Below are 18,089 nucleotides of genomic sequence, written 5' to 3' on the forward strand. Positions count from 1 at the left end.
GACAAAGATGACCAAAACCATCGCATGGACATAATCGAATTTGAAGTGTTTTTCGACTGGACTTCAGAATGAAGTTGCCTACGTATCCCAAAGATAGGAATCAAGCCTCACGTAGTTCGGGGTTAAGGTACACTCGGGTATTTAACCTTCACTTTTTAGGCTCTAACTTTTGCCAAGGCGCTCGTTGCGGGTTTTCGACCTTGCGAGCTTTGTTCTTCTTTTTTCTTTTTCTCAATTTTTTTCTTTCTTTTTTTTTGATATTCTTTTCATTCCTTTTTCTTCTTCTTTTTTTGCATTTTTCTTTTTCTTTTCTTTTTGCATTTTTTGCTTCTTTTTTTTGTATTTTTCTCTTGCTCTAACTTTTGCCTGGGTCGCCCTTCTGGGTTTTCGGCCCAGCGAGCCTCTCAAAGGGTAAAAGTATAACAAGTCCATGCCAAATGGTTTTGAGATCCTGAAATTATCTGAATCCAGGAGAATGGCTGCTGTTCTAGCTTCGCAAGCTTCTTCTGATGAGATCTAATCTTCTTGACCTGACTTTGGGTGCCTCTTGTTTGAGGGCTGCTTCAAATCTGGCCACACAGGCCTTACATGGCGGTTGACCGTTGAACGTTTTGAATTGGTCCAAGGTTCGAAAACAAATGGATTGAATCTTGAGGCTGAGAGCGATCCTAGGCTGCACAATCTCAAGAGCGATTCCACACAAGTCTTCACAGGACTGCGCAAAACATTTTGTTTTTTGAAAGTTTTTAAGAAAGCGACAAATCGCTAGCGCCGAAGATAGTGTAGAACCAATCTGGATCAAAGCTAGGGTCCTTCTCAATACTCACACTAACAAGCATGATTTCATTCATTAAGGGCTTAGCACGCCTCTCTTTCTCTCAGTTTGATCAAATTTTGCAAATCCCGAGGAATTCCTCTCTTTGTTTTCATCGCAACGTTCAAAAAGTTTTGAAAAACTCAGGTCATTACAATGACTTCAAGGCACAGAAAAGGCAGAGTTCTTAGTCAAATACTGCCATCTCATTCAGAACTTCCGACATAACTGGCACAAGGCAGAAGCAAATACGAGAGCGTGAAAATCACTGCTGTTTCATTCAAAATCTGTCGGCACAATTGGTTCCCTGGCAGAAACAGACTCAAAACAAAACGAAAAGATAAACACAAAACAAAATGATGACGCCCGAGGTAACACCCCCCGGAATCACCTGACTCCTATACAACAGGACTGACTCGATACAACAAGACAGACCCAAAAAAAAGAGACTTGACTCAAAACAAAAAGACAGACTCAAAACAAAACAACAAGACTGAACCAACACCCAAGTCGGAAGCTACAAAAACCAGCACTCGCAAATGCTCAAAACAGTGCGTGCCATACGTCACATCTGGAGTAAACTGAGTGCCGCCCGCAGGTGGTTCATCCCCCGATCACATAATCACATTATCCCCCACAAGTTCACTGATCAAATGCCGATAGACTTTGTAGGACCTGGTGCGGGGATGACCCCGTTGTCAAATAGATCTTGTACATCATGGCACAGACGAAAGCAACTGTCGGTGTCATGACCGGTTTGTTGATGGTAGGCGCAGTATTTAGTCTGATCATGTTTTGCAGGGATAGGATCGGGTAGGGGCCATTGTTCCAACGGTTTCAGATGCCCTTTCCGGATTAAGACCTCTAGAGCTTTTGACAAAGGCATATGAAGTGGGGTGAAAACCCTCTTGACTCGAGGTGGATATTTGGTTTCTTGTGAGCTACTCCTTGACGCACCGGTGAATGGGGTAGCTGTTTTTGATACGGTGGTGGTAACCATGCCCACATCAGAAGATCTTGTAGCTGCATCACCACTGGTGGTCGCATTTGAACTGCGGGAAAATGCCCTCCTGGGCTGCTCTTTCTCCTGGTCAAGAAGGCCCTGCTTCATAGCGTCCTCAATCTGTACCCCCATCTCATGCAGATCAGAAAAAGTAAGGAAGGGGAGTACAATCATCTTTTGCATCAGTTTTGGCTGGAGATTGCGCACAATCATCCTGATCTGGTCCTTGTCAGTAGGCCTCAGGGTCATCATCGATGCCTTCGCCCTCCACCGAGTTACGAAATCTGAGAAAGTCTCTTTGGGCTCCTGCCTCGTTGTTTCGAGATCACGAGTTGTAATCTCGATCTGGGTATTGTACGAGTATTGTGCGACAAAGGCCTCGGTCATTTCATCCCAACTTCTTTTTACCTCATCTTCCAATTTTGCGTACCAGATAGCGGCCACACCCGACAGGGTTCGGCCGAACAGCGAAAGCTTTTGCGGTCGAGTTAGGCCCATTGGCAGCAATATATCTGAGAATAACCGGAGGTGGACCATGGGATCCCCGGATCCGTCAAAACGATCAATCTGCGGCATCTTGAATCTATCTGGCAACGTTACGGCCACATCGGTATATCCGTCCTCGATATCCGGAATAGCTTTTACTCCTTGTGATTTCTTGAAAAGCTTCTCGAGCTTGCTCAGTTTCAGAGCTGTATGGTCTATTTCGAACTCGAATGGAGAGTCCGGGTGGTTGGGTGTATGGGTCTTGGACAGTTGAGGCGGAAGCAGAAGCGGAGCTGGCCCCGTTGGAAGGTCTATGTCCTTTTGGATGTTCTGGACATTGGGTAAGGTGTTCTGGGTGTTTGGCAGGGCATTCTGCACAGTAGGTGCTTGCTCGGGTAACGGGACCCCTGGTGGAGAGGGAACTTGATGTGAGGCCGATGCTGCATTTTGCTGTTGCAGTCTAGTGATTAGCTCGGCCTGCTGAGCCATGACTGTGGCCTGCTGTTTAGAGAACTCTGCTTGGCGGGCAGCGTCCTCCTGCATTTGTTTCATGCTCTCTTGGAGCTGGCGCATCATTTCTTCCATCCTGGCAGTATTCTACTGATCTTGTTGACTGACTGGTGGGGTGACTAAAAACTGATAAAAACTGAGGCCTCAGCCCGGCTATTCACTGGTGGGGTGGATAAGGGCCACTGATCTGGTAACCGCTGGACCGGTGATCTATGCCTACCTGGCCCCTTTTACCCTGCCTCTGGCGGAGGAACACTAATTTGCCCTTGAACTGAATCTCTCACCTGACAAAATCTATCAGCGCAAGTCCGATGAACCTCGAGGGATATCGGAGCCTTCTGAAGCTATGGTTCCAAGACTACCTAGCAAAAGAGAAAACAAACAGCACCTCAGCTCAGCTTCACCAAAACAGATACGAGTGTAACAGGATGACTGTGCCCTCTACTGAATTCAGCCCCCAAAATTCAGCCTTAAATCTGATACCCTCAGGTAAACTGAATCCCAAGATACTGAACTGGTGCCCGCAGGCCTGATGCCCAAACTTGCAAACTGATACATGCATTCCTGTAGAGACGCACTCTAAATGCACATAGCAGACAAGTGAGAGCCAAAACACCCCTATGTTGGGGTAGGGTTTCCCTGTCCTATTTTGTCAGGAGCTAGGGTTTCACTACGCACGCAGCGGTTTCAAACAACCTATAAACAGGTAAGCAACCTATCCTAGTTTAGAATGGTCACTATGGATCCGAATATGCACTAGGTTGAATGGTCAAAAAGGTGCCCCGGTAAAACCGGGGTTTGTGTTCCCATACTGGCAGAACCCACAACCGGTCAGCCTTATGGTCATGCCTTGACAAGACGTGCCTCCGGCAAACCGTTCAGGAATAGCAGATGGCAAACACGGTGTCCTAGGCGCACCAATGCAAATGCAATGCAAAGAAACACATAAGTGTAGTAAAAAACAGATATCATGAGTTCGAGTCAAGTTCTCTAAATCCCTAGTGGAGTCGCCAGAAACTGTAGACGTCCCCGAACGCCCCGGGGAGGAACAAGTCCCCCCCCGTTCCGTTGGATATTGGGCTCACTACAATTCAGGACTCTCAAATTGTCACGGTTCTAAATCTGAACCAAAGAGTCCAAATCCGGCAAATCGTTTTGAGAAAACAGATTTTTTTGTAAAGAAGTGCCAAACATGGACTGCTTTGCCAGATACAGAGTCGCCACCTAAATGTTTTATTTTGGAGAAATTTAGGAAACCCTGACTCGTTGCCTAAGGCCACGTGTCCGTCATCACCAAAGTTGCCTCGGCTCGGGAACTTGGGTACGATTGGAGAAGGTCACTTCGTGAGCACCCCCGCTCGCCCGATCAAAGATCGGCCTCTACTAACCATCATATCTATTTTTGAAAACATTGTGTGTTCTTATTTCGGTTATTAGCCTAGATTTACTATGTGATGCGCACAACATACAAGTATAGACTGGATCGCCTGAATTGGAACAAAACATTTCATGTTTGTTTATTTGAAAATGGTTTGATGGTGCTACCCGCAAGTAGGCTAAGACGTGGATTTGCCACCCTCAGGTGGGCTTAGAAAACATGATTTTGCCACTATCTAGTGGGCTTTAAAACACACAGTGAATGAATTGTTCCAATCCAAATAACCCAACCTTCACCCACAGGCACTCAGGCAGTTATATCACATAAGCAATTAGCCTCATGGTAAGCATGCTATTCATGGCAGTCACTCACACGCATGCAAGGATGCTAAAGCATAAAAACTTACCGAGTACTCCAAGCCAAAACAAAAGCTATTTAGAAATCCATACATGATCCTAATTATACAGAAATGCCTAATGCAACACATGCAAAATGCAACTATAGCAGACTCGGCTATTCTAAACATGACATATGAGATGCAACAGCTAACAAGTATTCAACTTTGAAATTGAAATACAAATGCAGTTAGTATGATGCGCCGAGCCCGGTGCATGCAAAACAGATGAATGAATGCAAACATGCTATCATACTGTATGCTAATTGAAACATGCCCTAATCTAACCATCAAAAGCTGGTAAATAAAAGGGAGAAAGACGTGGGGTTGGAAGACATGCATCACACACACGCACACTTATTACAGTTGTGCCCTCGCGCAGAGGGTCCGAATAAATAGTACAGTCCAAATAATACAGCCCAAATATGTACAAATCCCTAATTAATTTACAAATTAACTAAGAAAAATAATAAACTGGCATGCAAGCCAGGGACTGTCTTGACTCTTCTCCAGATGATGAATGATGCATGCTCGGGTTGCCTTTGCACGGAAATCCACTGCGATACCCCAATTAGCCTCTGTTTTGCAATGATTTCTTGGAAAGCGCGCAAAGCTCCGGGAGATTGCTGATTCTTGATTTGTTGCAACAGAGAGCAGGAGAGGGGCACAGCAATGCATTTTCACAGATGCATGCATGCCTCAATCCTCGTGCCACCAATCACGCATCTCGATGCATGATGGCCGAGAAGTCGAATTGTGCAACTCAATATAGAATGAATGCACATAAAAAACTCAACTAAAACCTAACTCCATCATGGATAATCTGGAGTGTCGATGACTGGGGAATTGAGACACGTTCCGTCACTCGGAGTACGAAACGTACCTCGTTTCCCGTGCTCAGGCTAACTCATATCCCAAGCACAATGCAATATGCATGACATGCATGAGTGCAACTAATATACAACCTAACATACACAATGCTATGAAATGGCATACACGATGCACGAGGTAACATGGCATACACAATGCGCTAACATACAACCTAGCATACGCAATGCTATGAGATGAAATGGTATACACAATGCACAATGGACTTACACCAACATGAGTGGACCTCAGTCACACTCACATAAGAGGCTATTAGATGAAAATGAGACTCTCGAGATGGGTGCACGCATGCACGCAAACCGATGACCGATCTTAAGGCACCAAATGCCACTCTAACAAGACATGGCAAGGCATGAAATATGATATGCAAACATGCAAATTTCAACGCTAAAACATGACCCAAAACAGCCCCGAATCATAAAAGCATGGCACCCGATGCAAGGAATGGTCCCGAAATGCAAGATTAAGTACACGAAATGACTTATAGCTACATCAAGCATGCATTATTTGATTATGACATGTAAAGACAGACTCAAGGCAGCCCCAAAACAAGCATGTTTACAGTTTTAAACAAGGCCAAACAGCAAACACAAATAGGGCTAAACCGATGCGCAAAAATGGCCCTAAATGTGAGATAAAGAAGCAAGTCACAGTTGCTGGCCTCAAACAGATGAGGGCCCTTCAATAATGTTGAAGAGGGGCCCAAAATATGACCTTTTACAGTTTATGACCGGACCAAAAACAGTACACAAGCATGCTCAAAATACCATGCAAAATAAGGCAAAAAAGAGAGCTATAACACAAAGTACAAAAAGGATGCCTCAAACAATAAATGACCCTTAATGAAACATGAAGAGGGGGTCAAAATAAGGCTGTTTTCAGTTCGGACCAAAGTCCAAAAACAGAAGCACAAGAGGCTAATAAATCATGCAAAAATGGAGTCAAAAAAGAGATATAAAGGCAAGTGATAAATAGAAGCCTCAAACAGCAATAAGCCCTTCAACAATGTTGAAGAAGGGCTCAAAATAAGCCACTTCTCAGTTCATGACAGAGCTCAAAACAATTTATACATAGGCCAAAAATACTACACGAGAAATAGGCATACAAAAGAGATAATGAAGCAAGTGCAACAAGGAGGCCTCAAACAGTGAGAGGCCCTTAAACAAAAGTGAAAAGGAGCTCAAAATAAGCCTAACTCCAGTTAGGGTTGGAGCCCAAAACAGCAAGCAAGCGTGGCCTAGAAAGCATGCAAAATATGGACCAAAATGAGGGAAATAGAACTTACCCTTGAAGACCACTCTTTTGGCAACTCTTGGCTTGAGTTGCAGCACTCCTAGGCCTTGAAGAACAACCTCCAGCTGCTGGAATGGAGGATGGAAGGGTGGGGCTATGGGTTGATGAAGAAATGAGTGTAGGACTTAAGGGTTTTGAGCTTGGAAGAGAAGGACAAGAAGGTGTATGTATGCAAAGCTCTTAGGGCAATTTTGTAACCCTAATAACAGAGCTGGAGCCCCTGTTATATAGGCAAAAAGGGGGGGGGAAAGGGAGGGAAAAATGGAGGGAAAACAATCCAAGTTTCCCTCCGAAAATGTACCCCCCCGGATACACAATATGGGGGGAAAACAGATGCATATTTGGAATGTGCCTGCAGCAAGGAACATGGCCGGCCAATTATTGAGGTTGCAGGTGGCCGGCCGGCTTTCCCCATGGCCGGCCGGCCAAGGGTCAAAACGGTCAATGAGAATTAATGGCCGGCCACCACAGAAAGAGGGCCTCCCATGTGTGCACAACACAGCCCTGTGGTAAAAAACTGGAGAAAGTGAACCAGGAGAGAGAACAACCCACTTTTAGGAGGGGTTCAAAAGGGTCAAAAGGAATTACTGGCCGGCCACCAAATATTGGTGGCCTCCTAGATGTGTACATCATAAATATGGGGTTTAGGGTGCAAGAAAATGGCCCAAGGGTGGTCAACATTGGCTTTGAAGTGAACAAAATCGGGCGACGGAGGGCGATGAAGGGATAAAGTTGGCTGACAGAACAATTACTGGCCTCCCATCCTTCTATGACCTTCCTAGCAATGAAACAGAGGTCCCTGCCAAAAATGAACCAAAATCGATGCAAAATGAATGTTCGGGGGCCGAAACACGCAGCCCGAGGCCCCGAAAACTGACTGTTAGGCACCGGAAGTGGTGTTCGACCATGAAGTCGGTTTCTCGAACCACAGTGTCCCTCAAAAGGGAGCAAATAAGATGTATGCCAAAAACTGGGGCAAACGGAGGTGGTTAAGCAATCCTGAACCGAGGCACACGGCCAACGGCTCTGAAAAATCGAAAACCGGACTCCAAACGGGCAAAATGGCCTACGACCACGAAACGTAGCCTACGGCCACTGAGAGATGATCTACGAGACCTCTCTCTCCCTTCGGTAAGAGAAAATAGAGAAAACAGAGCCTGGTTCGCAAATCGAGGCAAAGCGCAAAAGAGCCCGGAAGTCCGGAGGCAAGGCTCGCAGCCGAGACTCTGAAACTTCTGAGCAAGCACAATATGCAATATCACCGAGTGCTCAACTGGTGACGTCTGAGTCTCAAGGTCGGTCAAAAATGGGGTGTCTACAGTGTCTTCCCCACCACTACTTGTTACCCCAGTACCTGGAAAAGAACTTTTCTTGTACCTGGCAGTCTCTCAGCACGCAATTAGCGCAGTGTTGGTTCGTGCGGAAGGAATCCAACATCTGCCCATCTTTTATGTCAGCAAGACATTGCTGGGAGCCGAAACAAGGTACTTGCCACTGGAAAAATTAGCATTGGCCTTAATGATGGCCTCCAGGAAATTGGCACACTACTTTCACGCCCACACCATAGTCGTCCTCACAGCTTTCCCACTAAAAGTTTTGTTTGAGAAGGCGAACTTTTCTGGGCGAATCTTGAAGTGGGCAATAGAGTTGGGACAATTCGATATCAAATTCCAACCCAGAACCGCAGTAAAGGCCCAATCTTTGGCAGACTTCGTCCCAGAGTTTACTCTTGGAAGTCATCATATCTGCCCAGTCGACCTAACTGACACAACCGAACTAGGGATGGAAGTTGACGCCGGAATAGCGCAACCCCTAGCAGAAGGTACTCAGTCAGACTCCAAGGCAGACCAGACTAAAGACAGCAAGGAAGAAGCAAACCAAGCTACACTGAACCAAGACTCGCCAACAAATAAAGACTTGGTACCATCAGATAGCGAGGGGCAGACCGCAAGCATGGACCTTGAAGAAAACACCAGCAACATTCTTGACCCCACGACATCATCTGACCCCTTCACTTGCTGGAAATTGTTCGTTGGAGAGATGTGGAAGCTCTTTGTAGATGGAGCATCCAACCGACATGGTGCAGGACTTGGCATAGTCCTCATCTCACCAGACGGCCTGGTTGTGGAGCAAGCAATCAACCTTGGCTTCCCAGCATCAAACAACGAAGCGGAGTATGAAGCACTTCTTGCAGGTCTCAAAACAACGTTCTACATGAAGGCCACCGAACTAATGGTCTACAGCGACTCAGAGCTGGTGGTAAACCAAATTTCTGGCAACTATGAAGCAAAAGATGATAGGATGGCCAAGTACCAAGAATTGGTCAGAATAGAGATCAAGAAATTTGAAGTAGTAAGGATAAAACAGATTGGCAGGGAGGAAAACAGCAGAGCAGGCGAACTAGCAGGCGTCGCTTCAATGGCAGATACTTCTATCCCTCATCCGTTGCTCATCGACTACTTACCAAGACCAAGCATTGAAGACCCCGAAGCAGAAAAGGTATGTTGCGCCGAGCTAGGCCCCTCATGGATGGATCTCATCATATTGTTCCTAAAAGATGGCGTCTTACCGGAAGAAAAGAAAGAAGCTAACAAAATTAGAGCAAAGTCGCAGCGATTTTGGCTCTCCCCATCTATGGCATTATACAAAAAGTCATTCTCAGGACCTTATTTAAAGTGTGTCCACCCCAGCAAAGTAGAAGCATTCTTGTTCGAAATACACGAAAGGTTGTGCGGAAGCCACAAAGGAGGAAGATCGTTAGCCTACAGAGCCATTTCGCAAGGATACTGGTGGCCATACATGCAAGCAGACTCAGAGAAGTATGTGAAAAAGTGCGAGAAATGTCAGAAGTTCGCACATCAAATACATCAGCCGGCCAGAGAACTGCTACCATTGACTAGCCCATGGCCCTTTGCAATGTGGGGCTTGGACATAGTAGGACCACTTCCAACAGCGCCCGGAAACAGGAAGTTCTTTCTCGCAGCAACAGATTACATCACAAAGTGAGTGGAAGCAGAAGCATTGGCATCAATCAAGGAAAAAGATGTGAAGAAGTTCGTCTGACAAAATATCATTACTCGATTCGGCATACCTAAAGCCCTCATATCAGACAACGGCACCCAGTTTGATGGCAAAATCTTTAGAAGCTTTTGTGAAGAATACAAGATAGAGTTCTACAATTCTACACCAGCATATCCTCAAGCAAATGGCCAAGCAGAAGCATCAAACAAGGTTGTCTTGGATGGACTGAAGAAAATGTTAGAGAAGGCAAAAGGCAAGTGGACGGAGGAACTTCCTCATGTTTTATGGGCTTACCGCACCACACCTCGACGATCAACAGGAGAAACACCATTCTCCTTAGCCTACGGCATGGAAGCCGTAATCCCACTGGAAGTTGGCCTCCCCACAATTAGAAGCGAAAATTTTGATCCAGACTTAAATGGAGAAGCCATAGCATTGGAGCTCGACCTTGCGGAAGAAAGAAGAGAAAGAGCACTGGTTCACATTGCCTCATACCAACAAGAGTTATCCAAGAAATACAACAGAACAGTGCATCCAAGACAATTCAAGATCGGAGATTGGGTACTGCGCAAAGTGATGGGAAACACCTTGATACTAGGAGATGGCAAGTTAGGGCCTAATTGGGAAGGACCTTACAAAGTGGTCGGATTAGCTAGCAAAGGGGCATACCACCTGGAAGATGAGGACGACAAAGCCATTCCAAGGCCTTGGAACACTGCCAATCTCAAACTATTTTATTTTTAGCTTTTTTTACGAGTATGTGTAATTTTCCTTTCTCTTAATAAAACAAAGTCAATTCTTTTCAACATAGTTGTTTTTTGTATGAGATTGTATTAGTGAGTTAGGGACATCAAAAGTAAGGTTGGTTGGAAAAACCAATCTATAGGTTGGCTGGAAAAACCAACACCCCTCCTAAGCCCAGGATAAGGATCCAGGCTGCAGGACGTCTGGTCGGAATAACCAAAAATTTTATTCTAAGTTGGCTAGAAAAACTAACTTAGAGGTTGGCTAGATTAAACCAACACCCCTCCTAAGCCCAGGATAAGGATCCAAGCTGCAGGACGTTTGGTCGGAATAACTAAACATTCTATTCTAAGTTGGCTGAAAAAACTAACTTGAAGGTTGGCTGGATTAAACCAACTCTCATTACTCTTCAGCCGAAGTAAGGGTATGGCTGAAGAGTGGTTGGTTGGATTAAACCAACTCTTGTTATTCCTCAGCCGAAGTAAGGGTATAGCTGAAGAGTGGTTGGCTGGATTAAACCAACTCTTAGTACTCTTTAGCCGACGTAAGGACATCGGCTAAAAGAGTGGTTGGCTGGATTAAACCAACTTTTGTTACTTCTCAGCCGAAGTAAGGGTATGGCTGAAGAGTGGTTGGCTGGATTAAACCAACTTTTGTTACTTCTCAGCCGAAGTAAGGGTATGGCTGAAGAGTGGTTGGCTGGATTAAACCAACTCTTAGTACTCTTTAGCCGACGTAAGGACATCAGCTAAAAGAGTGGTTGGCTGGATTAAACCAACTCTTAGTACTCTTTAGTCGACGTAAGGACATCGGCTAAAAGAGTGGTTGGCTGAATTAAATCAACTCTCAGTACTCTTAAACCGAAGTAATGACATCGGCTAAAGAGTGGTTGGTTGGATTGAACCAACATTTGGTACTCTTTAGCCAAAGTAAGGACATCGGCTAAAGAGTGGTTGACCGAAGTAAGGACATCGGCCAAAGAGAGGTTGGCTGAATTAAACCAACTCTTGATACTCTTTAGCCGAAGTAAGGGCATCAACTAAAGAGTGGTTGACTGGATTAAACCAACTCTTATTACTCTTCAGTCGAAATAAGGGTATAGGCTGAAGAATGGTTGACTGGATTAAACCACTCTTGGTACGCCGAAGTACGCATATCGACTAAAGAGTGGTTGGCTAGTACGGTCAGTCAGTTGGCACAAATAAGACCGAAATAAAGTATCTCGGCTGAAAAATAGTATGCTTCAAGTTACAGTTAGAAAGCATGCTCAAACAGGAAAGTAAACCGAGATAACAGTTAGCACAAAAGAAGATCATCCTCATTAATCAAGTTCAAAGCGATTACAAAGGGAGGGCCATAGCCCGGTTACAAGTCGAAGCAAAAAGGAGAAAAAGAAAAAAAATACAAAATCAGCTAAAAAGGTCATCTATTTCGACATCCAGAGCTCGGCATCAACCCGAAGTCCGGTTTCAGACAGAATTACAGTCTGAGTTGGGAGCTCGGTTTCAGCAGGTTGCTCAATGGTTAGATCTTCAACCGCAGGCTTCGCCCGAACTGATTGGTTAGCTGGAATATTGTCAACGGGAGTGTTAGTTGGCTCATTCTCTTCATCGTCATCGTCAGACGCTTCAAGGAATTGCTTCTGAAGATCGGCTGCATACTTCGCCAGTGAGGCCGGAATAAAATACTGAGGAGCATTGAAGACCTCGGTGTCGGGACCGCAACCGAGCTACTCCACGGCACCCCTCCAGCCACACTTGAAGAACAAGCCCTTCGCAGCTTCACACTGCTGGATGTATGCAGCTTTGCCTTCCTTGAAGCCCTTCACCTCGGCATCTTCAGCTTTCTTCTTCAAAACATTTATTTCGGCGTCCTTAACACACTCAAGTTTCGCCAATTCCCGCAAATACTTGTCTTTCATCTCGGTTAGGGCTCTCTGTCTGTCAGCATCGGCCGAAGCAACTAGGCCGGTCAGACGAGTCACCTCGGCCTCCAGCTCGGCCGTCCTCACTTGTTCTTGTTTGAGCTCGGCGGTTTTGGCTTTGGCCTCTGCCATGGCCTCCCTTGATGTTCTCCTGAGCTCCAACACCCGCTTGTGTGCAATGTGGTTCTTCTGAATGGCCTGCAATAGAATAGAAACTTTCCTTTTTAAGCCGAGCTGAAAGTAGGAAGAATTAGAAAGGTACAAAAGCAAAAGAGAGTGCTACCTACCAGGATCATGGATTTTGTTGAAGACCGGATGGCCTTCAGCTCGATGTTTAGCTGATTATGGTGCTCCATGTCCTTTGGAAGGCACACACTTTTGGCAAGGTTGAAGGCCAGTATATGATCCTTCTCAGCAACCACCGAATCAGTTTCCTTAATATCTTGGTTCTGATAAGTGAGCTTCGGTGCCCACTTGGAGGTAGCTCGGTCAGATGGCTCTGGTTGCGGACTCGGTGGGCGGCTCGGTGGAAGGGTGGTTTCGTCTTCATCAACTAACCGTTGTTCGGTCTGGGTAGTTCGGGCGCGTTTAGTTCGGCGTGATGAAGAAGGCTGTTGAGAAGGAAGGGCCACCACAGTCTCTTGAGTTTGGCTTGGTGGCAGAACTTCGGGTCTGGTGGTTTCGGTCAGGAGGGCCTTGACTCTGTTCTTTTTTGCCATTTCTTGTTCGTCTATCAGAGGGACTAAGATAATTTGTGGCAAGGTAGGGTCCGGTTCAGGAGCGTCTTCCAACAAAAAGTCAGTCACTCTGGCTTTTCGGCGGCCGCTATATCTATAGGTCGGTTCGAACTTTAGCAGCTTGGCCCAACTACGTTCTGGATACCGTAGTGCGGCGCGGAGAGTGCCTAGATTGGGGTAGCTGTAAAGTGATTGAAGATGGGCTGAATCTGTGAAAAAAGACACTGTTAGCTCGGCTGCTGAATAGGAAACCGAAATAAAACGAAGCAGACAAGGGAACCGAAGTAATTATACCAGGTGTTCATTTTTTCCAATTAATACTTCGGCCAGGAATCTGGGCCTGGTGATCCTCAAAGTTCCCAGACACTTCCAGGAAAAAAGTAGTTAATACTATCTTAGAATATGTAGAAAACTAACCGTAATTAATAGTAGTTAATACTAAAAGTAGTTAATACTATCTTAGAATATGTAGAAAACTAACCGTTCATTTTTTCCAATTAATCGTCATCACTGTTAGCTCGGCTGCTGAATAGAAAACTAATCGTTTTCTAGGAAAAAATCGTCATCATTCAAGTCTTTATCCGGTGTGTTTTTTATTATTTTCTCACGTCGACGACATATTCTAAGATAGTACACCCAGCCGTCTTCCTTCGAACCTATGGAATAGTGGTGGAAGATTTCGGCTAGACCGAGGTTGATGCCTGCTTGGCGGTTTAGTTCGGCTATACCCATTATTATACGATAGGAGTTGGTGAAAAGCTGGGTTGGGCATAGTCTGGTTTGCCTAAGGAATTCACAAATTAGGGGTTGGACTGGAAATCTTAGCCCGGTTTCTATTATTGAAAGAAGGGTAAAGGGTACAAAGCCTTGGTTTCCCCAAGGTATAACATCTTTTTCGGCTAAGGTTAGGTGGACGTCGTCGGGTATATTGTAATCTTTTCGGAATTCGGCTAGACCGCCCGGAGTATTTACCAAAAATCTATACTTCCCCATTTATTTTATAAGTTATGAATAAATTAGATCGGTCGCAAAATTGTGCTCAGTAGCTCGGTTAAGCGCGCAGTGGAGTGCCTGGGCAACCTAAGTCTGCAAAGTGGAAAACAAAGGGGTTAAGCACAGATCATTGACCGTGCTACAAAATAAAAGCAAGAATAGGAGTCCTACTTCGGCTATGTGGATGCTACAGGTTCTGTCTCGGTTTCAACAAGATGCTTAGTAGCTCGGATTGAGCAGGGGGTTCGATAGCTCGGTCTTGGCAAGCGATTCGTTATCTCGGTTAAAGAGAAGGCTCAGTCAGACCGGTTGAGCCTCAAGGGGCAACTTTCTGAGTTCGGTCTAAAAACTTAGAAAGCTGGCTTAGCCCCAAAGACCTAGCTCGGTCGAAAGATAAGGTTTCAGTATGCTACGTTCGGACTTAGTTCGGTTCGTTTACCTCGGTTAAGGTCTATCAAGAAGTGGTTTGACTTATTGAAACTACTGGTACCAACATGGAGTACTAGTTCGGTTAAAGTCTGATAGAAGGACATTGACTACAAACTACTTTTTAGTTCGGTTGTATGGTAATTGTGGATCAAACTAAGTGTTCTGCAGACGGCTTCATGAAGTTTATGGGGTTCTTATGAAGTTTTTTCCTAGAAAACGCAAGGTAGAGCAAGAAAATATGTTTTGCAAAAACATAAACAGTGTGCGAAGAATGAAAGAAAGCAAATGCAAAGACCACAAAAGCAAAACAAGATAGAGGTGCAGTACTTACCAGATGAAGAGGCAAGAACTGGAGATGAGAGCAGTAGCAATGGAGAACACAAGCTCAGAGGTTGAAGAGCAATGGAGATTCAGAGAGAGAAGTTGAATAGTATGGTGAGTAATTTTGAAATACAAAAGAGTTGGTGTTAGTGAAAGAGCTGGAGGCGGGAACTGTTCGAATATTGCGAAGTATGAGAGCGGCGTTACAGCTGTGGATGGCCAATAGCAACCTGCCACGTGTCGTTAGAATGGGAATCGATTCAGATGTTGTGATTGAAGAGACATTTTGACCGAACAAGCGGAGCCCGGTGTGTAATTAGCTCGGTTGGATAGGCTGGAAGGTTTTAGCTCGGCTGGATATGCACAAGGGGTTTTTTTAGCCCGACTGGAAAAGCTAAAAGGTTTTAGCTCGGCTGGAGAGGCTAAAAGATAGTTTAGCTCGGCTGATAGACAGGTAATCCCTATCATGCTACGCAGATGGAATTAAGGGGCAATTGAGAGGGTAATTTATACTTATAAATTGGGCCGAGCTGGGTAATAGGCCGTTATGGGCCACGTTGTGAAGGACTGAGTAAAAAGGCCATGAAGTTACTCCGGCCCAAGAGAGGTGTAAAGTTACTCCGGCCCAAGAGGGGTATGAAGTTGCTCCGGTCCGAAAGAAAGCTTTGAACATAGCCCGGTTGCTGTACTTAAAGTTAGTCCGGTCTTGGCTTATCGAGGTTATCTCGGCTAGAACCTTGCTGTTTGATAGCTCGGTCTGATTACACCGTGGTTGGGGCTAGGAGAAACCTGGGTAAGAGCAGAGGACAGAGAACCAAACTAATTATAGTTCGGCTAAGTAGGGCCATGCTTACTTCGGTCGTATGGTAGTTCGGCCATGGTAAAATCATCTCACTTGGTTTAAGCAGTGAGCGGGGTGTTGAGGGATAAGCATTATCCTTCAGGAGTATGAATTCTAGGAGGACTCTGCATAGAGGAGTAAAAGTCCTACTAGGATTGTGCCACACGAAACCTATAAAAGCTCACAAACATCACCTTTGGAGAGGTAACACAACTTTGATTCTCGAATTCACAGAGCTTCTTGTCTACTTGTCTGTTTTTCTGACTTAGGCATCGGAGGGGTTTTCGGCACACACCCGCCGGCTAGCTCACGCTTGTGTTTTTAGGGAGTAAAGTGACGTCGTAAGGAGGAGCGCAGACTTGATCAACAGGATTATACGAGAAGGTTTATTTCTTTCCCGTACAGTATATATGCTACATTTCTATTTTAGCTAATCACTTTTTTAATACACACTTCAACAAGCATCTTTGTTTAAAATATTATTTCTTTCATAATTGTCGACTGTCCAAATCCCAGCTTCTAATCCTTTCTCTCTCTCTCTCTCTCGCTAGCTTGCTATGATTACAGTGTCTCTCTTTTACAAGGTGTTCATCAGTTAATTCTATGTCATCTTCTTGGTGATGGATCTTTGGTTGTTTTCATGGATCTTGGAGTATCGATGTGAAAATTTGAGTGACTGATCTTGAAGTATCTGTGTGAATTTTCCATCTAGATCTGTAATGTGTATGAGTATGCTATGAAAACATGTGTTTATGATTTGAATGTATTTGCTAGTGGTGGTGGGGTGGTGGTAGTAGTACTGGTGACGGTGGCAGTGACGGCTATGTTATTCATTATTTTTTATTTTATTTTATTTTAGTTTTTTTGTTATTGTTATGATGGTAAGATCTAGATGAAATGCCATTTGTTTGATTGAAAATTGAAACTGAGGAAGATCAACATTTTAGCTAACATTTTCAACAGATCATGTATTTGTGCATAAGGGGAGTCATGGTTCAACAGATAAGAGGGAAAGTGGATTTGGGTGAAAAAAATTCCAACAAATGAAAGGGAAAACAAGTTTAGTAAAATTTAATAGATAAATTTTTTGAACAAATAATTTCAACAAATCATGAAAATATGCTATGTAAATTTCAACATATAAGAAAAAATAACTTCGGTAAATTTTGACAAATAGATTTTTAAATAGATAATTTCAACATATAAGTTAAAAACATTCAACAGATAAAAAAATATTTCAACAGATAAAAAAATTTGAACAGATAGATATAAATTTAAATAAATAGTCAATGAACAGTCAACAGATAAATTTTTTTTGAACAGATGGCAAAAAATTGGAACATATAGCAAAATTATGAAAAGATTGAAAAAAATTTGAACAGATAGTCTACGAAAGTCAACAGATAAATTAAGGGGTAAAATTAAAAACAAAATATCCTTCAAACTAATGAAAAAGCTTCTTACCAAACTATTTCACAAATGGTAGATTTCTCACCAAAAAAAAAATTTCACTAGACTTAATGCCTTAGACAGTTGTTAGAGTGAATTTATAAACAATTTTCTTAAAAAAGTAAAGATATGATGTGACTCAAAAAAATTAAAAAATTAAAAAGTTGACTTTAGCTAGGTTTACAAAATAGGCCATTGCAGGTGTTTGTTTTGGTTTTTTTTGAGCCAACTTATAGTTTTTAGTTTTGGAAAAGTTATTTTGAATTATTTGGTTAAAACTTATTTGAAACAGCTTTTGATTCTAACAACTTATTTTAACTCAAAAAAGCTGATTCTGATAAGCTGCTCACCTTTTCTAATTATCAGTTTCTGCTGTGAACATGTTAATTTACGGTTATACTTTTAGATTTTTTTATTTTATTTATTTTTTTAAAAATAGAAAAAAACCTAAATGGATTATAGATTATTATTATTATTTTTTATGAGAAATGTAGACAAGTAATGAATAACAAAAATTAAAAATTAATTAAAAAAGTTATTTCACAGTTTATTTAATAAATACTACTGAACAATTTAAATTTATAATCTGACAGTTACACCAAATAAATTAACAACTTTTTATTAAAGTCATAATTTATAATTTGTTAAATTATAGATTATAATTTATTTTAATAACTACATTGAAGGGCCATTGTGCCGTGGTATAGGGAAACAACCGATAAACTTGACATTTAATGATAGGTGAAAGATATTGACTGACGCATGATATTATTATACTTTTGTTTAATAATTTTTGGATAATGCTAACGTATTTAGTATTATATTAAGGAAAATGTTTGAGAGCTCGAAACTTGTTCTTTCTTA

The 18,089-nt window shown here is 43.3% G+C and overlaps 1 protein-coding gene across 3 annotated transcripts in view; it reads left to right on the plus strand.

Annotated features, from left to right (window-relative positions):
* The window catches only part of LOC145822513 (uncharacterized), a 32,955-nt gene extending 15,567 nt beyond the window's left edge, over window positions 1–17,388 (plus strand). Inside the window, exons 1-2 of one of the 3 annotated variants that reach the window (XM_082919675.1) lie at window positions 3,390–16,160; window positions 16,328–17,388. In XM_082919675.1, the coding sequence (XP_082775801.1) occupies window positions 8,285–9,772 (1,488 nt within the window). In that variant the 5' untranslated portion in view covers window positions 3,390–8,284 and the 3' untranslated portion in view covers window positions 9,773–16,160; window positions 16,328–17,388. Of the gene's footprint in view, window positions 1–3,389 lie in introns of those variants that run through there. The other 2 variants (XR_014363855.1, XR_014363854.1) reach the window with 2 other exon arrangements.
* Window positions 17,389–18,089: the final 701 nt, after the last annotated feature.

This window comes from Camellia sinensis, chromosome 3 (assembly GCF_055761805.1).
Source record: "Camellia sinensis isolate YWXY chromosome 3, ASM5576180v1, whole genome shotgun sequence".
In the NCBI taxonomy this organism is placed as follows: Eukaryota; Viridiplantae; Streptophyta; class Magnoliopsida; order Ericales; family Theaceae; genus Camellia; species Camellia sinensis.